The following is a 27008-nucleotide window of genomic DNA, read 5'->3' as shown; positions in this document are numbered from 1 at the left end:
TCTCCCACTTGGCATCCTGGACCCACACTGTGAGAAATGTAGATCTGATCTTCTTACATGGGTTCTTGTCTTTGCAGTTCACTCTCTGAGACCTTCTGATATTAAATTTGTGGCAGCCATTGGCAATGTGAGTATAGCAAGGAGATGGAGGTGGGAGGCGGGGTTTGGGATGGGCATTCTTTGAATGAGCTCCTAGTAACCAGGAAGAATGTTTCACTTGGGGAGAGAGAATATTTTCTGAACTGGAAAAATCCTAAAATCTGGGGTTCTGAGTTGATGTTGTTGTTTTAAATTGAGTGACTGACTCTCTTTAGGATGAAGAAACTTTTGAACTTTCTCATGAGTAAATCAAACCTACTGATAAATAAGCCAAAGATCACACAGAATTTTAAAAGCAATCTCTTAAACTTTCTACTTATGAGATAAAGAAGAAAAATGTCCTTACCTGCTTGGCAAATTTTTAAAAATACACCCATCTTTGCTAATAAGTTTGAAGTGGTATGGTTTTATGTGATCAGGAACTGAGAAAGGGAGCAATAAGGGAAGGATGGAAAGAGGAGAGAGGGATAAGCAGAAAGAGAGGAGGGTTGGAGAGCAGAGCCAGTGTGATTTCCTGGTCAGTCCTGGCTTCCCGCAGGCCCACTCCCTGGTCTCAGCACTGCTGCCCCACAAGTCCTAGCAGTCCCAGCTGCATGCACCACTAATCAGGTGTTCTCAGCTCTGCCCGGTACCCCACACACCTGAACCAGTACATTGTCGCCTCTCCCCTTCCATGTCTTCCTCCCATCTCTGCCTACCTTGTTTCCTTCCCCATGTCCTCTGTCGCCGCTGCCCTCTGCACCCCTGCAGCCTCAGCCCCTGCCCCTGGCCCGGGCTGCCTCCTTGCTGCAAACCCATCCCATTACCCTGCGCACAGCACCGGCCCTAGGTGAAGACTTCACGTTAGAAAAACTGATCAGGGCCCAGTGAAATCTGCAGCCAGGGCTCCCACCCTTGTTCTTCGCTATTTGTGATGGTGGGGTTAAACCTGCATGTGTGACTGTGTGTGTGTGTGTGTGTGTGTGTGTGTGTGTGTGTGTGAGTGACTGTGTGTGTGTGTGTGTGCGCGAGGGTGCACATGGATAAGGGTGAAGGCAGAGGTGTCCCAGGGGAGGGATGTAAAGGCGAGGTGGGAATAATGAGAAGAGAGATTTTCTGTCATGAGGAGCACATTACCGCTGCCGAGCCTATGTGTCCCTGCATGCTGATGGTGACATCGCAGAGCCAGGAGTGTGTGACACTGGCTGGAGGACTCGCGAATCCTCCTTCCTGAGGCAGGGAAATTCTCTGCAGGGAACTCTCCACTCCAAGCCAGGTTTCTAAAGTTAAACCAATCAGTGGTTTCCACTCTTTGGTCCTGGCTCTGAGAGAGTTCTTTGACTCATGAATTATTCAGCCTCACAGCTCCTGCTGTCACTCAGCTCACCCTCTCTCCTCCTGGGAGCCCAGGGTGCTGGGAGATGCTTTCAGTCCATGATGGTCTCCCAGCCCCCGATCATTATCCTCAAGCTGACGGCACCTCAACCTTCAGGATAAGCCCCAGGAGCACAGTTCTTAGGAGGCTGCCTGCCTCTGTCTGCCCTGAAGAGTCAGCTCTCATGAACTCAGCCTGGTTTATGAAAGACATCAGGATAGGGAAAGATAATGGAAGATAGTGAAATGAAAAAGAAGGAAGGTGGAAAGCTGGTACTTTTGTTCCAAGTTCCTGGAGCTTCCAAGGCCTAGCACTTACTTGTGACCAATGCTAGCACTTGTTTGTTTAATTGCTCTGGACTTCCTTTTTTCTCACAGAATGTTAAAGATCAGAGTCGTCAAAATTGTTTTCAAACTAACACTTGTGACAGACATTCATTATAAGGAAAAAATGAAAACACATGTAGATAGTATTAAAAAATGGAAGATCTCATTCATATCTCCTATTGTCTTGCCTCAACAGCCACATACATACACACACACACACTTCAATATATAGCATGTGTGTGTGAGAGAGAGAAAATGTGTATGACCTAAATAGGGTTACACTGCAATATGCTGTCTGTGACCTTTTATCCCTCTTAACTAAGAATCACAGACATTTGCCATGCCAGGGAGGCTTTAATCCACTCTATCAAATTCCTTGAAGCTAGGGCTTGTGTCTCAGTTGTGTGTCTCTAGGGCCAGGCCACAGAACATGCACCCAGTGAAGAGCGTGGGGGAAAATGGCCAGCAGTTGGCAAAATGGCGGCAGAGGAGTTTGCTGGGTTTGTCCCAACCTTCCCCTCTGTGACCTCTCCCTCAGCTCTCCCATACTCTCTCTACCTGTTCCTCTCATCCTCTCCCTTCCTTCCCCTCAGCACCCCCATCCAGCTTTTCTGAGGAGAACCTCTACTGTCAGTCAGGTCCACTTTGGCCAGGCACAGGCTGACCCCTTTGTCTCAGAGGGGTAGGTCTGAGGTAGGTAGGCCTCAGAGGGAGGTAGGCCTCCCTCAGGACTTCACCTGACTTGTATTTGCGTGTGGTTTTCTGTTTAATGTGTTACCTTCCCTCAGAAAACTTTTTCAAGCTCCCTCTTGTTGAAAAGAAGAAAGGACTCCATCCCAGTCAGAGGAGAGTCAGCCTGCCTTCCCCAGAGGGAGCCAGAGGTGTGGCCCATTTTTACAGACTGACTGGCTGTCTTTGAAGCTGGGTCCTTAAGGACAGGCAGGCCCTTTAAAGGGAAGCAACAGCAGGCTGGGTGTAAGGTAGTGAGGGTACAGCATCACCTGTCATCACCACACCTGGAGACACTGTCTTCTAGGAGTTTTGAGAGAGACAATTTGTGTCAGAACCTGTGAAAATACTACTATTGACAACAGCTAATAAGTGCTGAGCATTTTCAGTGTTCTGGGCACAATTCCAAGCATCCCTGTGCTTAGTCGCTCAGTTGTGTCCAACTCTGTGTGACTTCATGGACTGTGCCAGCCAGGATCCTCTGTCCATGGGATATTCCAGGCAAGAATACTGGAATGGATTGCCATTTCCTCCTCCAGGGGATCTTCCCAACCCAAGGATCGAACCTGCGTCTCTCATGTCTCCTGCATTGGCAGGCGGGTTCTTTACCACTAGCACCATCTGGGAATCCCCCAAACATCCCTGGGACCTCACAAAAGACAAGATTCTCATGGTCTCACCTCAGCCCTATGACCAGGGAAACTCTCCAACTTAGTCCTGTGTGGTTCAGCTTTTTCCAAAAGGACAATCAAACACTTACATTGTTCATTCAAAAAATAGTATTGAGTGAGTACTTATTGAGTACTTATGATGCATCAGATGCTGTTCTAGGTCTGAGGAATATAATTAAGAACAAAGCAGAGGCAAATTGCTGCCCTCCTGGAATTTACACTCTAGGCAAGGGAGACAGATCACACACATTTTAGATTGTGTATTAGATTATCTAATTATTTTAGAGTATGGAAAGTCACAATAAAACAACCTATTGTGTTTCTATGAAGGATGTTAACATTCTACAGAGACACTTTTAAGTCTAAGCTCTGCCACCCAGTTTTCTAATCTGAAGAAAACTTTTACACCTGTTATTCCCTGAGTTTGGACCAGCAAACCTTGGAGAAAATCTAACCTGAAAAATGAATGCAGGCAGGTCTGGCCATTTTCTGGATCCAGGGATTCCCTTTTGTTGGTGGGAGGGGGTGTATGGCAGGCAGCTGGAGTCTCCCCAGGACAGGCTCTACCACCTTCCCTGGGTGGGCTGCTCACACCCCGTATCTTTTCCAGCCTCCAGACTCAGGGACGGATGACCTGGAGGAACAAGAATGGTAATTGTTCGGGAACCCCAGAGCCAGAGAGCTGAGCCGAGCCTCCAGGTTGATCAACTCTTGTCTCCCTGCTTCATTGGTGGGGAGACCTGAGGGCCAGGGAGGAGATGCTGGCTTCAGGCTCCCTTAGGGGCAGGCAGAAGAGTGGAGCCCAGAGCACAAATGCCTGCCTCTTTATCCAGCGTTCTGTGCGGGAATCCCCCGGCTCCCTGGGGTGAATAAGGGAGGAATAGCGGGAAGGGCTGAATGAGGGGTTCTTGCTCTCTCCCTCCAGCCTCTGTGCTCTGCTCCGGGGGATGCAAGCAGAGTTGGACCAGGGTCAGGCTCATTCTACGTAGCGGTCTGTGTCCCCTTCCAACTTGGGACCGGACTAGAGGGGCAGGGAGGAGGGTCCAGAGCTGCTCACCACATTTTGGCAACTCCATTGCCCTCTGAGGTGTGCCTCTGTCTCCAGAAAGGATAAATCCAGAATCGGAGCAATGCTGAGCTGATGCCTGTTGTGAAGGAGACCACAGCAGTTGAGGGCAAGCATTGGTAGGCAACAAACTCAGGCTGCCGTTTGTATGTCTGCAGGACTGAAAAGCAGGAGCCGCAAGCATGCATGGGAGTGGTGACTGGTGAGTTTGGTGTTTTCATGGCTGGAATCCAGATTGTCCCTGTGCCCCCCAACACAGCAGCCCTTTGGTGAAAGAAGAGGATGTGCCCTACTGGCCACATTGTGGCAGAGCCTGAGGAAAGGGGGAGGCATTCTGAGAGGACAGAGGGAGCCAGGGTGTGAAGAGTCACGTCCCTTGAAAGGAAGACATGAGAGATGTGTCCGAGGGTCCCTGAGTGAGTCCCTTGAAAGGAAGACATGAGAGATGTGTCCGAGGGTCCCTGAGTGAGAAGACTCCAAGAGACATGGGGTTAAGGTTAAGGGATGTAAGAGAGGGGTCAGGGGTGCCTGGGCCAAAATCCCAAGGCTTCTTCTCCCCCAGGACCCCAAACAGCACTTTGTCTGGGAAACTGTTGACCATCACTGCCCCCACCGCCCCACCCAGGAGAAGACCCAGCTCCAATTATCAGTTCATTTCATTTTGTAGTAACTCCCTTACTTACAAAATAGATACATCAATTGACTTCAGCAAAGTGAAATGAAAAGAATGAAAACTAACTGTAATCCCTCCATCTAGAGACAATCATTGGGCTTCCCTGGTGGCTCAGATGGTAAAGAATCTGCCTGCATTGCAGGAGATCTGGATTTGATCCCTGGGTCAGGAAGATCCCCTGGAGGAGGAAATAGCAACCTACTCCATTATTCTTATCTGGAGAATTCCATGGACAGAGGAGACTGGCATCTACAGTCCATGGATTTGCAAGGAGTCAGATAATCAGTATTAACATTTTGACCTTTTATATGTGAACGTGCTTAGGAATATGTTATATGTAGCATGTTTTTTTTTCCCCACTTAATATCAGAGTTTCCTTGCAACCTGATTAAGTCATCCTGAAACCCCTGAGTGCCTTGACGCCAGCTGAGTTAGCCTGGTGGATAGAGTCACCTATGGCTGGTGTTCACAAGCCAAAAGCAAGAATACCACTTTTCACTCCATAATTAGAGTGAAAAGACTCGGGTGGCAATACAAATGCCCTCCTGATCTGACACTCGAGCAGAGCATAATAACAAGTGAGGTAACTGGTGCCCTGTCAGTTCAGCCTGTGAATGTCACCAAAGACCTGGGAATTATGAGGCTCCTGCAAAGTGAGGGATAAATAAGACACTGGTCCTGCCATTTGCCCTTGCCATCCATCCGGGGAGGCAGAGGCCTGGTGTCCAGCCCTCTAGGATCTGATTGACAGGTGAGGGGACACTGGTGGCCAAAGTGGTAGGGGGGGTCCTCTTGCAAAGGGTCAAGGGTTCAGAAGAAGTGGGCCCCTGTGACTTGGTAACTGTCTCAGCTCAGGCTAGGTTTAGCCCTGTTTACCTTTAACTGGTAGGAAAGAAGAAATGAAGTAGTATATTTGGGGGAGTCTAGGAAGATGGGAGAAGGAAATGGCAACCCACTCCAGTATTCTTGCCTGGAGAATCCCAGGGACAGGGGAGCCTGGTGGGGTCCCACAGAGGTCTATGGGGTCACACAGAGTTGGACACGACTGAAGCAACTTAGCAGCAGCAGCAGGAAGATGGGAAAATCCCAAGGACGGAGGAGCCTGGTAGGCTGCAGTCCATGGGGTTGCCAAGAGTCAGACACGACTGAACGACTTCACTTTCACTTTTCACCTTCATGCATTGGAGAAGGAAATGGCAACCCACTCCAGTGTTCTTGCCTGGAGAATCCCAGGGGTGGCGGAAGCTGGTGGGCTGCCGTCTATGGGGTCTCACAGAGTTAGACATGAGTGAAGCAACTTAGCAGCAGCAGTAGCAGCAGGAAGATGGGATGTAGTTTAGACCCTGAAACCGTAAGCACAGCTATGGCTTTACCTGATTTCTCAGTCTGTCTCCATTTTGGGGGTCCCTGACCCACCTGGTAACAAGTCCTACTAGCCCCCCATTAAGTACAGCGTGGCCAGGAGCCCCACTGACCAGAGGAGCAGCAGAAGGCAGGGTGGTGAGGGCAGGGTGCAGTCATGCCCCTAGGGACAGGACTCACCTGGAGCTGACAGTGAAGCCAGTCTACCTAAGAGGGATGGGCCAGGGAGGGGGGCGATATTGGGTAGTCAAGCAGAGGAGCAACTGGTCTTCCAGGAGAAAGTGCTACAGGGGCATCCAGGCCCGAGCTCAGTCCATCTGTCCTTCAACCCCAGAACCTTAAAGCCCTTCCGGTCTGGCTGTGTCCTCTCACCCATCACAGACATTGTGCCATTGTACAGATGGGAAAACTGAGTCTCAGGAAGGTAAACAGACTTTCGCAAAGTTACATGGTCAATATGTGGCAGAGTCCCTAGGAACCCAGGTGGCCCAGCCCCACAGCCTGCGTCCTTTGTTCTGACTCCAGAGAGAGCTAACGAGGACAGAGCAAGTACACAGCAGCCCTCGAACAAAATAATGGGCAGATTTATGCAAAAAGATCCAGGGTCATGTTTGATCACAAAGAAGCAGTGCTTTACAAATGCCCTTAATTTGATCTTCCTTGGTGGTTCAGCTGGTAAAGAATCCACCTGCAATGCAGGAGAACTGGGTTCGATCCCTGGGTTGGGAAGATCCCCTGGAGAAGGGAATGGCTACCCACTCCAGGATTCTGGCCTGGGGAATTCCATGGCCTGTATAGTCTATGGGGTCGCAGAGAGTCAGACATGACTGAGCGACTTTCACTCCCTCACTAACTTGGAGAGCCTTTCACTTTCAAAGATGTCACACCAGGCTGTTCTGTCATTCTTCCTCGCAGACCCTCCTGATGTGAGGAAGAGAAAGTGCCCCATCGCCCACCCACTCGCACATGCACACTCTCACACAGACACACCCGCATGCCCACACTGTCCCTGTCACCTTCAGCTCTGGGTTCCCACCACGCCTGGGGGATGGGCTCCGTCCACGGGCTGGTCAGGGCGCCATAAAGGAGGCTCCTGATTTTGGGTTGAGGATGAAGATGTTGTGGCCCCAGGTGACTGAGGAGGCTGCCCAAGCGGACAAAGCCCAGTGGGCGACTCCCGCTCTCCTGCCCCTTCTCTCCCTGCTACCTGCACAGTGTCAGCTTCCTTCAACAGCAGCTCCTCTAAAGCTGTCTTTTGGATTCTGCTCCAGAAAGCCCCAGGCACTTGTGGATGGAGACAGTAGAAAGAGGGGCCGGGGATGGGGCACCACTTCACTGCCATGGCACTCTCCCCGTCGGCCGTCTCCGCTCTCGGGAGCAGACACAGCCTAACTGCTCCTGACAGCACTATTTTTAGTGGTCCTCCGGCTGTCAGCTCTGGGACGCGTCTTCCATGTGCTCCCTGGAGCCTTCCTGTTCTGCTGTCACTCTCAGGAGAAGGGAGGGCAGGGAGGCAGCCTGCCGGGTCCCCCATCCCAGCACACTTTCCCTAACGAGTACGCAGCACAGGACAGTGAAGAACTGTGGGATCTGAGTGCTGAGGCTCAGATCCCAGCCACCTCAGGCAGCTGGTGTAGCCTCCCCCAGCCTTGGCTCCCCTTTACACACACACCTCAGGGCTTGGCACTTGGCTGGCGTAGCACCTGATGGATGCTCCTTTTTCTCAACTCCGTTCACTTCTAAGGGCCTGCTACAAGGTGGACCTCACAGCCCAAGGCAGATCATGCTTTGGGACAGGGGCAGTGACCCTGGCCCCTCACCCCAGAGTGGGTCAGTCTTTACAGGTGACCACTGGCTGCCGGGACCACAGCCTCAAACCAGCTCTCTCTTTAGTCCTTTCAGAGGTCATCAGACACTTTAGCCCGTCTGTTCTGAAGCCCATATGTGCCCCTGGGACGGGAGTGGTACGCCGTGATGCTACTGAGTAAGCTCTTTTTCTGGCTCTCTGCAGGGCTGGGCACGCTGTTGTCCTGGGCATCCAGATGGGAGGATTTGATGGGTTTGGTGGGGGGAGGGTAGTGGTGCTGGAAGAGTCAAAGAGGTTTTTAAAGAGAGATCTGTGTTAAGTCAAAGCCAAAATGTGTCTCCCATGCTGACTTTAGTCTGTTGATGGGCCTGATAAAAAAAATCAGGTCAATGTCTGCCTTCCAGGACTCGGGAGGGGTGCGGTGCAGCCTCCTGCTCAGAGCCTTGTGCGTAGGCTGGGGAAGCAGCAAGCTTTCAGCCCCTGACAAAGTTGTAGTTAACTGACTTTTCTCTTGGCTCCCTTCCCTCTGCAGAGACTTGTGGATTCAGGCAAAAGACCTGGTGAGGAACATGAAAGAAAACCAGGTAAGAATCCATCCGACTCTGCTGGGGGCTGTTCTGTCTGCTAGGAGGCCATCAGACCAAAGACACCAGGCAGCTGAGGCCCTTAAGCCATCATGCCCTGAGCTTGGCAACCGGTGTGGCCTGGGCCCTCCAAGAACACCTCTGCCCCTGGTATCCTCTGGAGGCCAGTAGAACACAGGGCCTCTTCTCATATCCCTAGTATGGTCCTGCCAAAGTCGGCAGATGAACTAAATACCTGCAAAGAAAGAAGGTCTTTAGGCACCAGGTTTCCCTGCCATCTCTTTTTCATGCTACTGTCCTTTATTTCTTTTTTTTTTTTTTACAGCAACTTGACTTTCAAAATGATTGGAAACTCATCAATGTGTTCTTCAGTAATGCTAGTCAGTGTCACCTGTGTTCCTCCACCCAACAGGTAAACCGCAGGCGGGAGGCAGAGGGATTGCAGATGCTGGGGTGGGTGCCGAGTGAGTGAACTAAACCTGACTGATCTACACCTGGCAGGCTGGGCCTGATGACACATATTTCCAAGTTAGGGCAGGCAGATAGACAGACAGATATCTAAGGGTCAAGGAACTATATTGAGGGACATGCATATATGCATGCTTAGTCACTCAGTCGTGTCCGACTCTTTGCGACCTCATAGACTGTGGCCGCCAGGCTCCTCTGTCCATGGGGATTCTCCAGGCAAGAATACTGGAGTGGTTGCCATGCCCTCCTCCGGGGAATCTTTCCAATCCAGGGATCAAAACCACATCTCCTGCCTTGCAAGAGGATTCTTTACCACTGAGCTATGGGGGAATTTTTAATTTACCATCCTATCAGGAAAAGGAAACCATGATATAGATAAACTGAGCCAATGATCATTCTACAACTGAGGAAAATTCACTTTCTGGTAAAAGATCATTTTGCCTCTTGTAGCTCCAGCTCCAATTTCATTTAAATGCTGACATAAGGAGTTAAATCGGGATCTATACTTTTGGCATTGCCTCTTAACTAGTATACTGTGAACTCCAGTTTTAAAGGAAAGTTGTCCAGTTGTTCATATAGGTTGACTATATCATCAAGGCTCTTTGGCATTCCCAGGAATGGAATATGAAATATGTGACTTTTAAAATATTTTATGTAGGTGACTGACTGTGACTTATGTCTTTATTGAAGAGTCTCTAGGTTAGGATCAGTTGAAGGTGAGAGGGTGGCTTAGGCTATGGTAACATAAATGGCACACAGATGATTCTTCAGGAGCCTGCTTGCCTCCAAGATGGCCCACCTCTTATGACAGTTCAATTACTTGCCCACTGTCCTTTCAGCCACCTTCCAGGGCCTCCACCAGGCCATAGCACAAGCAAGGGTGAAGTTTCTTAAGGTGCTGTCCTCTTATTTTCTGTGCCCCTCTCGCAAACACGCTCTTGCCTTCCTCCAAATGCCCCATGACTCCCCGCCTACCATCAAAACTCCACTTCCTTTAGTGATGTTGGACATGAAGATCTTGAAGCTTGTTCTACTTCTCTGCTGTTTTCTCCCAAGGCAAGTGAAATTTACATTATCTGTTAATTCTTGGCACCACCCCCTTCACTTTAGCCATTACACAAACCAGCATGTACTCATGAATTTACACATTCACACATTGAATGCTCAAACAAGCATTTAGGCATTGCTGTATTCCTCTGTATAACCACTCATGCATCCATTTATCCATCCATCAGTTATCTGTTCATGCATAACTTCATTCTTGCTTCTTGCATATAGGCACATATTATGGTATTTATGATGAATTTTTCATGCTAGCATTTGACTTTTTTAATATTTGAATGTATTCATTGACACTTTTCTCATTCATGATTTCTTCCATACATTTTATCTTGGGTTCAAGCATTGCTGTGTGAATTCTTTCATTCTTTCATGCATTTATTCCTTCAATACATTACATTGGTTCTTAAATATGTATATGACACATTCCTGTGTGCATGTGTCCATTTATATATTATTTACTTTTGTTAATTTATAACTACACAAGCAGTACACAGATGCTTTCTCCTTTTAAAAATGAAATATTACAGTTAAAGCTAAAATATTCTTTAGCCAACACCTCTGATCCTCTCACTTTTTTCTCCTAAATATTTTGCACATTTGTAATTCCTAGTATTCCTTTATGAGTATGTATATGAGAGAAGTTTAACATAAATACTGTTATATTGTATGTACTATTGAACAATCTTTTTCACTAAATATTTTTGAGATATAGTCATGTTGAAACTTACAGATTAAATTTATTCCTTTAATTGCTAAATAATATCCCATAGTGTATATTTACCAGATTTTATTTTGCTATTTCTATATTGGCGACCATTTAGGTGTTTCTAGTTTTTCACTATTGTAAACAATCTTGTTCATTTACTTGAACATAGTGTTTTTCTAAATACAGTGGTTATATTTCATCGTATTCAATTATAGTGTAATTATATTTCAAATTGTAGATTGAAGTATATTAACAGGTCAAAAACCAGTTTACAAGATTACAACCAAAAATTATTAAAAATAGAATAGAATCAACTATAAGATACTAGAGTTTATTGCATGTAGAAAGGTCAGTGTTGGCTTGTGATTATTTTTGTTTCATTTGTATATCGATCTATATGTACTGAGTTGTGATGTGAAATATACCTCACACCATGGGTCATGATCAAGGCAGCTTGAAGAGAAGTGCCTTGAGTAGATTCTTAAACAGAGAATTGCTGGTCATCAGATACATACACTTTAAATCTTGAAGGACTACCTAATTGCCCTCCAAAGGAGCTAAATCCATTTATAGTCTAATATCCTGGGACCAATCCCAACATGTAAGGGACTTTTCCATACCACTAAGCAGTTCTCAGATACCAGCTGGATGTCCTACAATTCAACTCAATTCTGACATGATCTACCTGGGGATAGCATCAGATCCCACAGGCTAAGGGCCCAGTCCTCCAAGACTGCCCCCCACCCCACATTTTAGATGCTAGTCCCAAGTCCAGGTTGTCATCTGAGCTTCTGCCCAACTGGCTATAGATTGGAGATTCCAACAAGCCCCTCCTTGAGTTCAGTTAGTTTTCTTGAGTGGCTCACAGAACCCAGGGAAACATTTTACTTATTAGGTTATTGGCTTATTATAAAAGGACATAACTCAAGATCAGCCAGATGGAAGAGATACCCTGGCAAGGTATGGGGAAAGAGCCAGGACCCTCCATGCCCTCTCCAGGTAGGCCACTCTCCTAGCACATCCAGTGGTTACCAACTGGGAAGCTCTCTGAACCTATCCTTTTGGGCTTTTATGGAAGCTTCATTATATAATACAATGATTGACTAAGTCATTGACCAATGGCAGTTGATTCAACTTTCAGCCCCAGGTAGGGGGTGGGGTGGGGGAGGAAACTTAAGTTCCAACTCTCTAGCCACAGGGTTGATTCTCCTGGCAACCAGCCCCTGTCCTTAGGTGTAGTCCAAAAGTTACCTCATTAGCATAGCAAAACACACTTTTATGCTCTCATCACTTAGGAAATTCCAATGGTTTATAAACTATGTGCCATAAAAAGGGACAAAGACCAAATATATACTCTGTATTATAAATCACAATATCATATATTCTGACCAATGTCTGAGTGCACCCATTCTCTACAACCTTCCCAACACTGTTATCAAACCTAATGATTTTTTTTGTCAGTATGTGAAATTCGCTCAAGATCTAGTCATGTTGATACTTATGGATTAAGTTTATTCACACTTAGAACCTCACACTTTTAATTAACTGTAAACATATGACAAAAGTAATCATGCCTCACCTCTGATTTCTAAATGGCTACACACCAGTGACTTAATCTCTGTAAAGTGAGCTCACTGTAGCAATGTTTACTAGCATTCACTTAAATTCCCAGTTCGTTGCATTTTTTCTTCTATCTTGATTTTTGTTTTGCACAAAGACCACCAAGGCTTTGGCGCCTAGAATAAATCCTACCTCCACTACCATTGCCCCGAGGGGTCTCGAGGCTCATAGGTCTGGCTCTCAGTCTCCTTGGCCTGGGTCGGCTGCTTCCTCTCTTCACTCCTCCAGTCTTGCCTCAGCAGCACAGACCCACCCCTCACATCCTAGTCTTCCTGGTGGTGCCTCTGACCACAGCTAACCCAGAACCTCCATCTGAGAAGCTCTTACACAGCAGTTTGCATCCCCAGTGGGCATCACAGGCACAGCCTCTCTATGAGGGGCTGTTCTGCAGTCTCAGGAGTTACAGGAGGTGCTCTGAGAGTGTGGGCTCCAGGCTTCCACCTGGCCTCAAAGCAGTTCTACCTTTACCAGCAGCATACATCCATCAGGTTCCCTGAAATAGTTCATATGAAATAAAGGTATTTTACTGTTAAGGAGAAATTGTAAACATATGTTTCTGCCCTATTTAGGACCTGGAATTTCCCTCCTATAAGAGGCCTTGGGGCTCCTTTCATGGGGAATAGACAAGGGCCTTGGTCCACATTTGCTTTTTAGGGGTTTCTTAAGACTAGAGTGGTAAGAGAGGGCAATGAGGAGTCATTCATTAGACAGTGACAGTGCTGCCTCAGGCCTGCCATGATGGGTCCAGCTATTCAGAGACAGGTGCTTCAGAGGCAGCTGGTAATCTGGCTCATAGCAGTGACACAGGGATGCTTTTAGGGTCTGGACTCTTACTTAACTGCTCTCCAGTTAAAGTCTAGATGTAGGGTGTAAGAAAAAAAATCAGAGTAAGAGAGAGGAGAAAGGAAAAAGACAAAGACTGGCACTGCAAGAATTTGTTCCTGAATCCAGTTTGTTTGCCCCATGCACAGCGGGCCAAATGCTGGGACACCGAGGTTTGCAGAGAGAACGGATTTATTCACCAGGCAGCCAGACGAGGAGATGGGAGAATAATTTTCAAATCCACCTTGGAGCATTTATGGGATAAAGAGACAGGGTGATCTGAGACGTGGGGAGTGTGGGAGAAAGGTGACTAGAGAGAAGAAAAAGGTGAGGGAATCAGTTCTGCACAGGTGTAACCAAGCGGTTAATACCTGCTTCTTCATGGGACATGTGTTTGGAAAAGGGCTGTGTCAGCCTGTTCTGAAGGTGGAATTCAGGGTCTTCTGGTATCAAAAGGTCACCAATGGAACACTCAACACATGCCCAATTGGAGGTCTCAACCACTCTTGTTCAGTTGGAACTCGAGCCAGTGAACAGCTGACTCCAAATTCCTGAAAAACAACTTGAGCAAACATTTCATTGTTTATGCTATGTCATGCTTGGAGGACATACAAGTTATTGTAAAAACAATTAAAGTGAGCTTGATCAGTGAAGGCAGGTTGCAGTTCATTATTTATTAAGCAAGTTATAATTTAATGTATCTAATAGATAACAACCCTTGGTTTCAAAAATACACTCGTTTATTCTTGCAGATGCCTTTAGAAATGGATATCAACATTTTGGAGGGCACACACTGGCAGTATGACTCAAAAAATCTAAAAGTGTTTGTGCCTTTTGGCTGAATAATCTTACTTCTTGGAACGAATCCCAGGGAAATAATTTGTTAGAAAAAGTTGTCTGGTTGCAGGCACATGTTTGATAATAGAGCATTCTTCTGATTCTAGGAAAGTTCATTTGAAGAAATAGGGCTTCCCAAGTGGTGCTAGTGGAAAAGAACCCGTCTGCCAATGCAGGAGACATAAGAGATATGGGGTTTGATCCCTGGGTCAGGAAGAGCCCCTGGAGGAGGGCATGGCAATCCAATCCAGTATCCTTGCTTGGAGAATCCCATAGACAGAGGAGCCTAATGGGCTACAGTCCCTAGGGTTGCAAGGAGTCCGACATACCTGAAGTGACTTGGCACACGTGCATTTGAAGAAATAAGCTTTTCCCTGATTTCAACTTATGGAGGAGTTTATCATATGTGACCTCATAGGCAAGGGACATTTTATAGGAGTATCATGTTTTCCACTAAAGAACAGGGATAGTTGGTGTCCCAAGGGCAAACCATTCAGTACTTGGAAAGCCTGGGTGGGCCCCAGCTCACTCTGCAGCAATGAATAGGCACCTTGACCAAGAATTTTCTAAAGCAGGGTTTGCAGTCCGTGGAGAACCATGCAGGGACTCCCGGAGGGAAGAAGGATGCCCTGAGTATGGTCCAGAGGGACAGTGAGACCCTTTCTCGACAGATTTCCCATGCCTCTTTAGAAGGAAAAGTGTGATGCTGAATGTCATGCTCAGGGAGAAAAAACGAGACAGGAAGCTTTACTGCTGGCTATGGCAGCAGCATGGGCAGGAGTGGCTTCCAGGGGATAGCCTCGTGTGGAAGCAGAGACACAGGAGTGGGGAGACTGCCCTCCATGCAGCCCCAGTCCGAGTGATTGACAGCTGTCTCCAGAGTTAATGCCTGTGAGTGTGCTTTGTCTTCCTCTGAGCCACGTTGCCTGGGGGGACACCCGGCTTGCAGGCAGCTGAGGAGTTTTTCCCTGTTGAAAAGTTTATTTTTGTTTTGTTTTTACACTGAAAACTGTAAACCGGGGTTTTTTGTTTTGTTTTGTTTTGAGGTGCTCTCATTTGTTTATTTTCATTACATGAGAGGAATTGGGTGGGTAGAAGGTGTCTTTAAATAGTCAATGACAGGACTCCTTTTCTTGGGGCGGATGTGGCAGAGAGAGGTCTGCTAAGAGTGCCATGGAGAAGTTTGGAGTACCTTCCAAGTTCTTAAATGGACCTGATTTTCTTCAGGTCAAAGTGATTCCATCAGCCTTTGGGAGTAAGTCTGATCTGTCCCACATGTCAGCTTTATAATTGCCTTGATCTTGGGTTTGCTCTTCCCTGACATGAAACCTTTCATTTGAGGAAGTTTACTTTTTTGCTGATGGGTGATGGGTTGGGGAAGTCAGAGAATGGTCTATGGGAAACTGGGATCTAGACAGGGCCTTTGTCACTATCAGGTCCATCAAGGAGGGTGGGAGTGGCTGGGGAAAGGAAGAGACAGGCCGGCGTGAGCCTGGGCATCTTTGCCCATATCCCTCATCCCCACCCACACTTAGCACATTTCTCCTTCCACAGCAAAGACATGTGACGAGCAGCATGGACCAGCTGACTAGGATACTGGACTACCTGCACCAGGAGGTGAGGCCCCCCTAGGTCTGTGGGCCCAGGCACCCAGAACCCCATCACGGGTGCCTACAGCAGCCAAGAGAAACTGCCCTTCGTGGGTTGGTGGGGTTCTGGTTTCCTTTAAATGGCCTCCACTGGGATGGGGAAATGGACTTCCAGGAGGGAGACCAAGACCCCAGAGAAAGGGAAGGCATTGGAGGAACCAGGTTTCTTGCCCTTTTGATGAAAAACAGGTCAGATATAGAACTCTTTACTCTTGCAAAGGAAATTTCTGAGGGACCTCTGGAGAGGAGGAAGGATATAGGCCAGTTCTTCCCTGGGTTTTTGGTGTTCTGTGTTTCCTGAGGACTGGCTCTGACTGCGTCTAGGGTGGTGATGGCGTGGAGGGGCCTTGAGAACCCACAAAGCTCCCCTAACTGACCATTGAGAGCACTGCATGTCTTGGAAACCCCAGGGGAGCTCTGGGGGGAGAAGAGGGGCTACAGTACTATTACCACCAGGTCTTGCTGCCCTGACCATACTTTGGTGGGGAGGCGCCCTGCCCACCATGGGGGATAATGGCACAGGGGCAGGGCTGAAAGCTTTGAGCCAACCCCAACCAACCGCCTCCCAAAGGGCCTACCTGTTTAACAAAGAGAGCCCCATCGTGCTCAACCGGATCCCAAACTAGGCTCAAACCAAAGGTTCCAGAAAGGCCAGGGAGCCGTGACCCTGACTTTGCAACTGTTCATCTTTTCCTTTGTATCCCCCTAGGTCCCCAAAGCATTTGTGAACCTGGTAGATCTCTCCGAGGCTCTGAGAGGTTCACACTGGCATCAGAAGACTCTGCTTAGGTAAAAAGGGAAGTGAAGGGGGACTAACATTTGCGGCTTGGTGCCACGTGCCAGGCGCTGTGTGAGACACTTCACTGCATCAGCTGATCCAAGGGATGGAGCTGGAGAGAGGCTAGGGCACCTGTGTTGATCACACAGCCAGTGGGGGCAGAGTCCGGGCTGCAGGAGGGGCCTGAGTTAGAGAATGAAATACTCACTCTGGTTGATGTGGTGCCCTACCCCCACCAGAATGACTTGAGAATTTAAAAAAACAGCTTGAGCAAAACATCCAGAAGCCAAGAAGTGTTACTTCAGGACTCTGGAGAGACAATTTAACCTAAGTGGATTTTATTTTCACACAACTTGATCCCCATATACTTCTGAGACATTTCGGAGAATTCAAACTTTTTGAACCCAAATCTTGAGGTTTCTGGCCTTGTATCCAGAAAAGATATCCTTGGTGATGTCCTTGGTGATGGGCAGTGCTGCAGTCCATGGAGTCGCAAAGAGTCAGACACGACTGAGCGACTGAACTGAACCCAGAAAAGAAGTTCACGTGGATAAAGTCAGGACAGGGATGGCTGAATGTGGTGGCAATGGAAAGGAGAGGAAAGGGGCATTTGAAGAGGAAGAAGGGAGAGGGGCTCAGAGTAGGGGAAGGAAGGAGAGGAGGTGGGCTTCTGGGGGAGAGGAGGAAGGGAGGCGGTGCATCAGGAGATTCAGGGATGAGTGTCTCTATAATGTACCCTTTTTCTCCCCAGCGTGTCCCTCCTTTCCTGCCTTTTTCTTTCCTTCCTTCTTTCTCCTGGACCCTCTGAGACCCCCAGCTTGTCCCTTCCCTGCTCCCTAAGCAGCTCCCAGTCCCTGCATCCCCATCTTTCCCCAAGGGGCTGCCTGGATGGTCCCAGCACTGCATCCACACTCACTCCTGGCTTGTTTTAACCTGCAGCCCCACGGCCCAGCCCTGCACGTGCTCGGGGGAGACCTCGCGGCTGTCCAGTGTTGTGACCCAATGGGCTTATCAGGTGAGCTCACGCTGGGACACTGGCTGTTGGCTCACAGGGGAGGGTGGTCATGAGAACAGAGGTCCAGGAACAATTAGGGTGCCAGCTTGCTGAGGTGGGACCCCACCTGCTGAAGTCAGGACTAAGAGTCAGGAACGGAAGGCAGCAACTCCTCCTGGGTCACTTCTGGGTGGTGACTTGACTTACCTGTATGTAAAGTGGGGACTACAGTACTGGTTGGTGGGAGGAGAGTAGGTGGAAGTGTGAGACTGGTGGTGGTACCTACGGTTAAAGATGCTGAAGAACTTTGTAGATCACTCCGAGATCATTTGGTCATCATCACCGCTTGTACTGTGGCTGCTGAGCCAGTTTGCCCAGATTAAGCTTGTGCCCCAGACTATAGTCAGGGACAATAGCCCCTGAAGACATGTATGTAGCTTACACGTCTTACATGACAGTGTGGATGGCTCGGCAGAAGCCTTCATCCCCACCAGCAAACAGCACAAGGCACAGCTCCCACTGATAACACGTTACCGCGATGATTTTTATCTAAGAAGAAATTTATACCTGTGAAGCTGTATGGCACTTAACTCGGGAAGGGACAGTTTCTGACGGGGTCATAGCATACCCCTCCACAGAACTCAGCCCTTGAAGAGAGCGTGGGGGCCCTAGCTATGTGCTGGGCAACTGTATACTTCTTGAACTCTCAGAGAATATATTTCAGGTCTAACTCTGCTATTACCTGATGCTAGCACTTCAGAGGAAAATGAAAACCCAATCTAGTCAATCATAGGGCCCCAAAATATAATATGAGAGGAGCTTCCAAACAGCATACAAATCAGACCAGCACGGGTGGGTCATTCTGACTGGGGCAGGGGTGAGGGAGTTGCTGGGAACTCCTTGCTAGGAGGACGGGAGGATGGGGCAGGCTGAGACTTGACAGTGCTCCTTTCTTCAGGAAACTTGGGAACGTCTCCTGGCCTCCAGCAAGTACAACGAGCAGGAGTCCTTCGCGGTCATCTTCCAGCCTTTCTTCTACGAGAGAGCCCTGCCACCACCCTCAGTGAGTGAGGCCCGGCCCACACCATCTCCCACCCCTGCCCTCTCCTCCACAGGAGCCCCAGCCCAGGACGTGCAATCTCAGGGGAAATGCTGCAGTTTTTCTCTTATACTCTGGGGCCCATTTCCCCGTGGGACTGGCCTCACCCTGGTGAGGTGGGTTCTGAGAGGCAGAGCAGCCCAGAGGTAAAGAGCATGGACTTCACACAGACAGCCTCCAGCTCTGGAGTGGGCTGGCTGTGTGACTGTGGGCAAGTTGTCTGAACTCTTTGTGCTTTGGTTTCTCACCTGGGATGTGAGGGCCATTGTTAGTAGTCCCTCCTTTAGGGTGGATGAGTAAATACGTGTGAGGAACTTAGAACAGCGCCTGGTGTATGGAAGCCCTCCATATCTCTCAGCCATGGTGACCATTCAGGGTGGAATTTCCAGGCACCACGCCACACTCCTCTCTCTGCAGGCTTCTCCACACCCATCCTTACAAGGGAGGGTGATTCGAGTTGCTTCCTCACCCAGGTCACTGGACCAATGCCTCTCACCGCAGGAGGCCTGCAACCACAAGCGCTGTGGTGGGTCCAGGCAGGCTCAGCTCAGCAAGGCCTCTGACACCTCTGGGGCTTTAGCACTGAGCATCTGGGGCAGTTTTCCCTCTAGGCTCTTGGTTTCTGTTTCCCGGAGTCACCGTGTCCCTCCGGGACTTCTGTGATGTTTAACTAATGGTTTAGAAAGAGGAGGAGGAGGAATATTAGTTCCCATCCCCCTCCTACTCAGACCACACCTGAATCACTTCCGAGCCACCTGCTCCTTCTGCTGTCTAGTTCAGTGTATACAACCGCACGATGACAAGTAGCAGCCAGGCGTGTAACCCGCCCCCCCAGGCCCTCACCTCCCAGCCCTGACCCCAGACAGCAGTTCTCTAAGTTCCCACCATTCTTAATGGGGAAGCATGAAGGATCAAGGCACATCAGGGCCCCCCATCTCTGCCAGGAGAGCTTCGAGAGTATGTGGCAGGGCTATCCCATCCCTCGGGGCACACAGGGCTCTCCATCTGGTTCTCTTTCAGGGGGAGCGGCCATTCCAGGATCCCACTGCTCTCGGATTGACTCTCTGGAACAGCATGGTGAGTGGCTGGGGGTCCTGGGGCTGCACTGATAACCTGGGGTTTGTTCTGTGGAAGGAGGGGCAGGACTCTGCCGTCGCACCCGGCCTGCCCACTTGCTGCTGGAGGGGCTGCAGAAACCAGGAGGACTCCAGGATGATAGTGATTCTGGACCACCAGGGGTCCCTCGACACCTAGTGATGGCCCAGCTGGGACCCCTGGGAGTTTCCCCTCCTCTTCCCAGAAGCTGGGCTGTAGCCCTGACAGTGAGCAGGGCTCCCTGGAAAGCCTCAGTTCTGCTCTTCCTGGAGGCAGGGACACTTCCCTGGAGTCTGTCTGGGAGGCTTCACTGGGAGTCATGCACTAGGGATCAGGCTCACGTAGGGAATGGGTCCCAGTTTCCCTCACTTCACACTTGAGGGCAGTCATGTGATTTCCAGTGCCCAGAGTGGTGCCTGGGGTGAGTGTAGACTCTAGAGTGATAAAGACCTGGGTTCAAAACTCTCACAGGCTGTGTGAACCTAGGGTCTCAGCTCCCTTTCTGCAAAACCCCTGAGCCGACACGTGGTGAGCGTGTGGCTCCCTCCCTCCCTCCCGGCCCACGGCTATTACTCACCACAGTGACCCTTCCTCCTCTGGCTGGGACAGGCTTTCCCCAGACTCTGAAGTTTCCCCCAGGGCTGTCTGGGATTCGTCAGTGGATGGGATGTTCTGTCAAGACTCTGAGCCTCTCCAGGACACCAGACAGAGACCTGATTTTGCCATTTACTTTTTTCCCCATCCAAGCTGTCTTATTTTTAGAATCCCCAAGACAGAAACTTGGTTTTCTTTTTTCTTGAATTAGAAATTTTTTTCTCTCCATCTCCTCTACTGGGGTGCTGTGCTGAGTCCATGAGCAGCTGCAGCTGGGTGTGTGGTAGCTGATGAGACAGGGAGGGCAGGGCTGGCCCAGGCAGCCCAGGTCCATGGAGTCACACCAGCTTTCAGAAGAGGCATTTGATTTCTTTGGATGAGGACCCTTGTTAGTGGGCCTGACCCCTGGGCGAGATATTCCCCCAGAAATCCACTTTGCTGCTGATCTCCTGTGAAGGGCTGAGGAAAGGAGCCTGACCGGCCCTGCACAGGCTGCCGTCCCCCACCCTCTCTCTGGGGGAGGAGAGCTGATGCTTTAAGCTCAGCCAAACCTCTCTCCTCCCCAGGAGCCCAGAGGGGAATAGAAGGTCTCGCATTCAAGACCAGAGACTGGGACCTAGATGGTGTCCCAGAGGCTTTGAGGTGGAGGCGGCTTTCCTAGGTGGGCAGTTAGCCGCCCACCCCAAACGGCAGCCATTTCCCAGCAAGAGTCCTCACGCTTCCTGGAGCTCAGTCGCTAGGAGAGAATTGTGTCACCAGGAAGGCCTATACCCTTCTTCCTCTCGGGTGAAATGACAGGCTATCCCACTATCTCACTCTCAGAGCAAGCACAGCTGCCAGAACACATGGATAGTTCCTGCAGGCCCAGGGTAATTTATGAGAAATCAGGGCGGTAACGGGTTTCAGGAAAGGGCACTGGGTGACGAGCCAGAAAACCTAGGTTCAGGTCCAGCTGTGTTTTGTTTGTTTCTTGAGGTGCGTCACGTGGTCTTTCTGGGCCCCATTTTTTCTCCTGGCCAGCCTCAGAGGGCCTTGGAAAATACAGGAGCATTTCCCCTTGGGCTCCCTCCTATGTCCTCCCAAGGACATGGGGCGACCACGAGTCTCCCTGCCTCCACCTCTGTGTGTCTCTGCCGTGTTGGGCTCCACTGAGACCACAGAGTTAAAGCCAGTTATGTCCATCATGCCCAGGTTTGCAGACCCACAGAGGCTCGAGAGAGGGCCACCCTCTTGCTTGGGGAGCAGAGAGGTGCCAGCAGAATTGCTGTGACCACAGGGGCCCGGATTCTATCGCTTCTCTCCTCAGCCTCACCCCAGGACACAGCAGTGGGGCTGGCTGGGTGAACCACACAGTGTCTGTTCCCCTGGCTGAGCTCGAGATGGGTGTGAGCTCTGAGAGTTGGTTAAGGAAAACCCCACACACCTAGCACCATCTCCGCCGAATGAACCACTCAGATGGAAGTTGAGCTCCCGACACAAAGCAGAGGAGGATTTGTGTTTGGGATGTAATGCATTCCCAGGTCCTTCCTGCCTCCCCAGTAATTTCTGATAATTCTTATGCAACAGTAGCGTTGACGAGACCCACCTGTGGGGGTCAGTTGCCAGATCCAGTGGCCAAGGACCCCCACCTTATGCCAAGCCCTATGCTAGTGTTAGAATCTCAGGGCAGAGCAAGAAGGTTTGGGAATGGCTCCCAGTGGAGTGGGAATCTCAAGAGCATGTCTAAGGTCATCCCCCTGCCCCTCCCACACTCCAGTTCATCTTGGGGGCAGGGAAGTCATGCACACGAGATGCAAGCAATGAAAGTACTGAAAGGAGACCAAGAGCAAAGACCCACATCAGGGTCCCCGGAATATGTGCACATGTGTGCAGTGTGGGGTGGTGGATGAAGGGACACACGAGTGTCCTTTTGATGGAGCAAGTCATTTTCCATCCTGAGGATGGAGGGTCAGAGCAGGTGTAAAGGGAATTAATGGCAGCAGGAAGGATGTAGGTGATGGATAAAGAGACATTTAGGATAAGATTATTCACGCAAATGGGTTTATTGGGAAAAACCTATGAATCTTCCTTTGGAGTCCTTAAAAAAATTAGGCTCTGTGATATCCATTTGACTAAAATAATCGTGATGTGGTTTTCTCAATGTTTCTTTCCAGATTCTATCATTGATTAAATTCTTGAAAGATTGGAGGAATCAGGCCAGTTCTACATCAGGCCACCAAGCCAGGCCCACTAAACACTTCCTTTCAGAGCAGTCCTGAACCTTATGGGTGGGACTCCCTTACTTAGAAGTGTCCACCATCAGAATAAAACTGAAAGGAGCTGAGGAGCCCTGTTTTTCCTCCAGCCCCTGAGCGAAAGGTTGCCACTCCTTTGCCAAAAGGTTAATTACACCCTTTTATCTGACCCAGTCCGTTTGGGTGACAAGCCAATCCCAAGAAGGGTAAAGTTCTTTCCTGTTCACTGGGCACAGATGCTGGGATAAGATACTGCTGAGGAGTCTAAAAGGCTCTTGCGAGATGGCAGAGCCCATGACTGAGCCAGACAGGGGGTCCGTCCCATAGTCTACTGTCTCTTGTGTCCCTTATTGGGGTCCTTGGGAGGGGAAGGGGGTAGCAAGATGGGGTGCCCTAGGACCCCAGCCCCTGGGGGCAGCAGCGATGGCAGCAAACATGAGATTTCCAAATAGTAGAAGTGCGGGCAAGAGAAAATCTATGATCTCTCAAAGCCACTGGGTTTTTCTCTTAAGTGTTTACAAATGTATGTATGTGTGTGTGTGTGCATTCTAAGTTGCTTCAGTCGTTTCTGACTCTTTGCAACCCTTTGGACTGTAGTCTGCCAGGTTCTCTGTCCATAGGATTCTCCAGGCAAGAATACTGGAGTGGGTTGCCATACCCTCTTTCAGAGAATCTTCCCGGCCCAGGGATCTTGCTGACCCAGGAATCAAAGCCATGTCTTTTACATCTACCTTCATTGGCAGGCGAGTTCTTTGCCACTCATGCCACCTGGGAAGTCCCTTACAAATGTATATTGAACATTTAAAAATAACAGAAGGAGCTTAAAATTTGTCCCCTTTGAATTCTCCAACTGCCTTCATTTTCTCTTCTTTTCTGCAATGAATTTCCCCGAGTGGATCTTCCGTTGCTCTCCCTGTGGATACACCACACGCTTTTTGCTATGTCACTTTCTGCTATGTTGTTAGATAGGCTTCGGTTATCATTTAAGTAGCTGCCTCTATCAGCGCTGATACCACTATCACTGTTCCTGAAATGCAGACACTCTCTCTAGTTGTTAGCATGGGGCCGTGCTGCGCCCCATGCCCCTGCGCCTCTGTGTTCCAGGTAGAAACACGGGGCTTGCCAGGTGACCAAGGGTTTCATTCATTCCTTGCTGGTTTACACCATGTATTTGATTTTCCTTCCTATTCCTATTCTCCTCTCAGAGGGAAATGTAATCAGGGAGCCAGGCAGCAGCAGGACAGCAAGGACAGGGGACAGGAAGTCAAGCAGAATAAATAACTGGCTGCTGGAAGGTCAGGAAGCCGGTAACTGCATGAGAGTGATTCGATTGGATCTGGACACCCAGGTCCTCATATCAGTCCAGTCTCTCTGGTGTTCAGTTTCCCTGTCATAACAGTGGGCTGGGAATTGGTGGTTCCTCTCCTGCAATGGAACTCAAGTTCTTGTTCAGTCACTTAGTCTTGTCCGACTCTGCGACCCCATGGACTGCAGCATGCCAGGCTTCCCTGTCCTTCACTATCTCCCTGCGTTTGCTCAGATTGATGTCCATTGAGTTGATGATGCCATCCAGCCATCTCATCCTCTGTCACCCCCTTCTCCTCTTTCCCTCACTCTTTCCCAGCATCAGGGTCTTTTCTGATAAGTCAGCTCTTCGCATCAGGTGGCCAAAGTATTGGAGCTTCAGCATCAGTCCTTCCAATGAGTATTCAGGGTTGATTTCCTTTAGGATTGAATGGTTTGATCTCTTTGCTGTCGAAGGGACTCTCAAGAGTCTTCTCTAGCATCATAGTTTGAAATCATCAATTCTTTGGAGCTCTGCCTTCTTTATGGCTCAACTCTCACATCCATACGTGACTACTGGAAAAACCATAGCTCTGACTAAATGGTGTTGAGTTTCTCTGTAATAGGAGCAGTGGGCTGGGCATTGGTGGTTCCTCTCCTGCAGTGGAATTCAACTTGAGCTGGCATCAGAATCCCTGGAGGACATGATAAAACACAGGGAGCTGGGCCCCACCCCAGGGCTGGGGGCTGGGAATTGGCATTTCTAATGTGTTCCCAGCTGATGCTGCCCACCCAGGGTCATACTCTGAGAAACACAGGGAGAATGAGCCTCTCTCAGTGGTACCCTAGGATGCTGCCACCTGTGTAAGACTTTGCTGTTCTAAATATTACCTTCTATTCCAGATGCAACCAGCAGGACAGAAAGATGAACCATTCAGTGCAAAAGAGAGAAGGCCTCTGAAATGTCCCTCCCAGGTAGGCAAGGACTGGAGGGGATGGAGGTGGGGGCGGGGGGGAATCTCCTACTGAGTTGGGAAGAATGGTGGGGTCACAAAGAAGTGGGCTTTGCTGTGAAAGTGGGTCTTACCTGGATGAGATATTAGTCCCATTAGAGTCATGGGTCTGTTCTTCTGGGCCTGGGCATACCTAAGGTTTATACCTGTGGGTCAGGAGAACTGTTTTAATAGAACTCAGGCCCCTTCCATACCTATGCAGGGCATAGGAACAAAGCCTCAGCTTACCTGGCCCCAAATGCCAAGAAGGGTGTCTTAAATATGTGCCTAGTAATGTTGATGAATAAATTAATTTTAAAAATGGCAACATAAATGAGTAGAATTCCTCTTATCACATAATGCTGGTCAAATTTTTGGCTTTCTTGATGAATTGGTAAGTTTTTTTGTTACTGGGCTGTAAGAACTATGCAATTCATCCTATTTTTCTCTTGGCCTTGGCTCTCAGGAAACTTTAAGTTCTCTTTTCATGGAAATATACCTACTGCACCTTGTGGCATGCCCTCAGGTAGAAGGCAAGAGATGCTGACTGTGGCAAATGGGAAATTTCAAAGTGTTAATGAACTCCTGCAGGGAACTAGTGGGCAGTACAGAGAAGAAAAGCCAGAGAATGGTTTTCTCATCATTTAAAGGATGGTATGAATGTTTCAAATTGGCCAAAGGCATTGCTGGATGATAAGACCTGATGATTCAAGGATATGGATTCCTGGATCATGGTTACAATACATTATCTTTCTCTGCAGGAGAATCCCTATCTGTTCACCTACAGGAACAGTAACTATCTGCCCAGGATGCTAAAGCCCCAGGTGAAGATTGAGGTACGGAGAGGTGTTCTGTGATTGACAAACATGCAAATGAACCAGGGCCAGCCACTTGATGAGTCTTCAGAAGCTTCCAAGGGTTTCCTTATGTCCTGGACCCCCGGGGGCAGGCTGGAGATGATGAAGGAACACGTGTGTGGGTGTCCCCAGGTGCTTGAAGCAGGGCTGCCTTCCAGCTCCATCTTTAGAATGATCTTGGCAACCAACGTCCCATGGCTTCACTGGGTATGCTGGGGGCTCAGTGCTGCCTGCTCCCTGTCTATTTTGACGTGAGGCAAGAATCTTTGTATATGATTGTGCTCAGTCATGTCCGACTCTTTGTGACCCTATGGACCATAAGCCACCAGGCTGCTCTGTCCACGGGATTTCCTAGACAAGAATACAGGAGTGGGTTGCCATCTCCTCCTCCAGGGGATTTTCCCAATCCAGGGATCGAACCCATGTCTCTTATGTCTCATGCATTGGTAGCCAGGGACTAGCACCACCTGGAAAGCCCTAAAAATCTTCAGGCCCTCCTCAAATCTCTGACAAGTCCTTTTAAACTCATCCCAGCCCTTAATCTGAAGAGAAAGTCAAGACAAGACAGAGAAACAGGGTGAAATCTGAAAGCAGTCAACGTGGAAGTCCTCAGCCGTCAGCTGAGGACCCTGTAGGGGCCGCCTCACACTCACTCGAGCCTTCCTTATGACTTATCTCATGAGTCTTTTTCTAATACTTCCTGTCGAGATTAGATAGGGCACTCCACAGTCCTCTGAGGACACAAGAAACACTTGAAGGTTGTCATCCTCCTCCTCAGAGGACCAGGGACCAATGTGGGTTGAGATGAATTCAGTCCTAGGACCACCCCTGCCTCCCTACTTGATAAAAGAGGGTGCAGTTTGCTCTGGGTGGTGAAGACAAAGCTGATGGACCGGGCCTGCATTGCAAAACCCGGGAGAGAACGGTGTGAAAGACTTGATTTATCAACTTACCCCACACTTTCTCACTAATATCACAGCAAAAAGGATACATCTAAGAGGCAATACGGCTCAGTGAGTTGAGCAAGTAGGCTCTGGGTTCAAATCTAGTCTCTTCCTATCACTGGCTCTGTGTCAGCAGGCAAAGTACTTAACATCTCTGTGCCTTGGTTTTTCAAATCTGGGAAATGATGAGAGTCATCATCCTACCTCATAGAAGTATTAAATGGTAATAATTTATAAAGTATAATGCATTCTACTGCGGAGTCTAGAGGTTCTTTTTTTTTCTTTTAAAAAAAAAAAGAAGA

General features: G+C 49.0%; 1 protein-coding gene across 1 annotated transcript in view; it reads left to right on the top strand.

Moving 5' to 3' along the window:
* Positions 1–27008, top strand: part of PLB1 (phospholipase B1) — a 127174-nt gene that overhangs the window by 28880 nt on the left and 71286 nt on the right. The window contains exons 5-17 of the mRNA XM_020886318.2: positions 78–127; positions 3790–3830; positions 4404–4447; positions 8174–8264; positions 8620–8671; positions 8997–9083; positions 15741–15803; positions 16545–16624; positions 17553–17628; positions 18566–18670; positions 19727–19783; positions 24817–24888; positions 25667–25741. Coding sequence (XP_020741977.2) covers positions 78–127; positions 3790–3830; positions 4404–4447; positions 8174–8264; positions 8620–8671; positions 8997–9083; positions 15741–15803; positions 16545–16624; positions 17553–17628; positions 18566–18670; positions 19727–19783; positions 24817–24888; positions 25667–25741 — 893 coding nt within the window. The remainder of the gene's footprint in view (positions 1–77; positions 128–3789; positions 3831–4403; positions 4448–8173; positions 8265–8619; positions 8672–8996; positions 9084–15740; positions 15804–16544; positions 16625–17552; positions 17629–18565; positions 18671–19726; positions 19784–24816; positions 24889–25666; positions 25742–27008) is intronic.

This window comes from Odocoileus virginianus, chromosome 2 (genome assembly GCF_023699985.2).
Source record: "Odocoileus virginianus isolate 20LAN1187 ecotype Illinois chromosome 2, Ovbor_1.2, whole genome shotgun sequence".
NCBI classification, from domain to species: Eukaryota; Metazoa; Chordata; class Mammalia; order Artiodactyla; family Cervidae; genus Odocoileus; species Odocoileus virginianus.
This window is presented reverse-complemented; position numbering and strand designations above follow the sequence as displayed.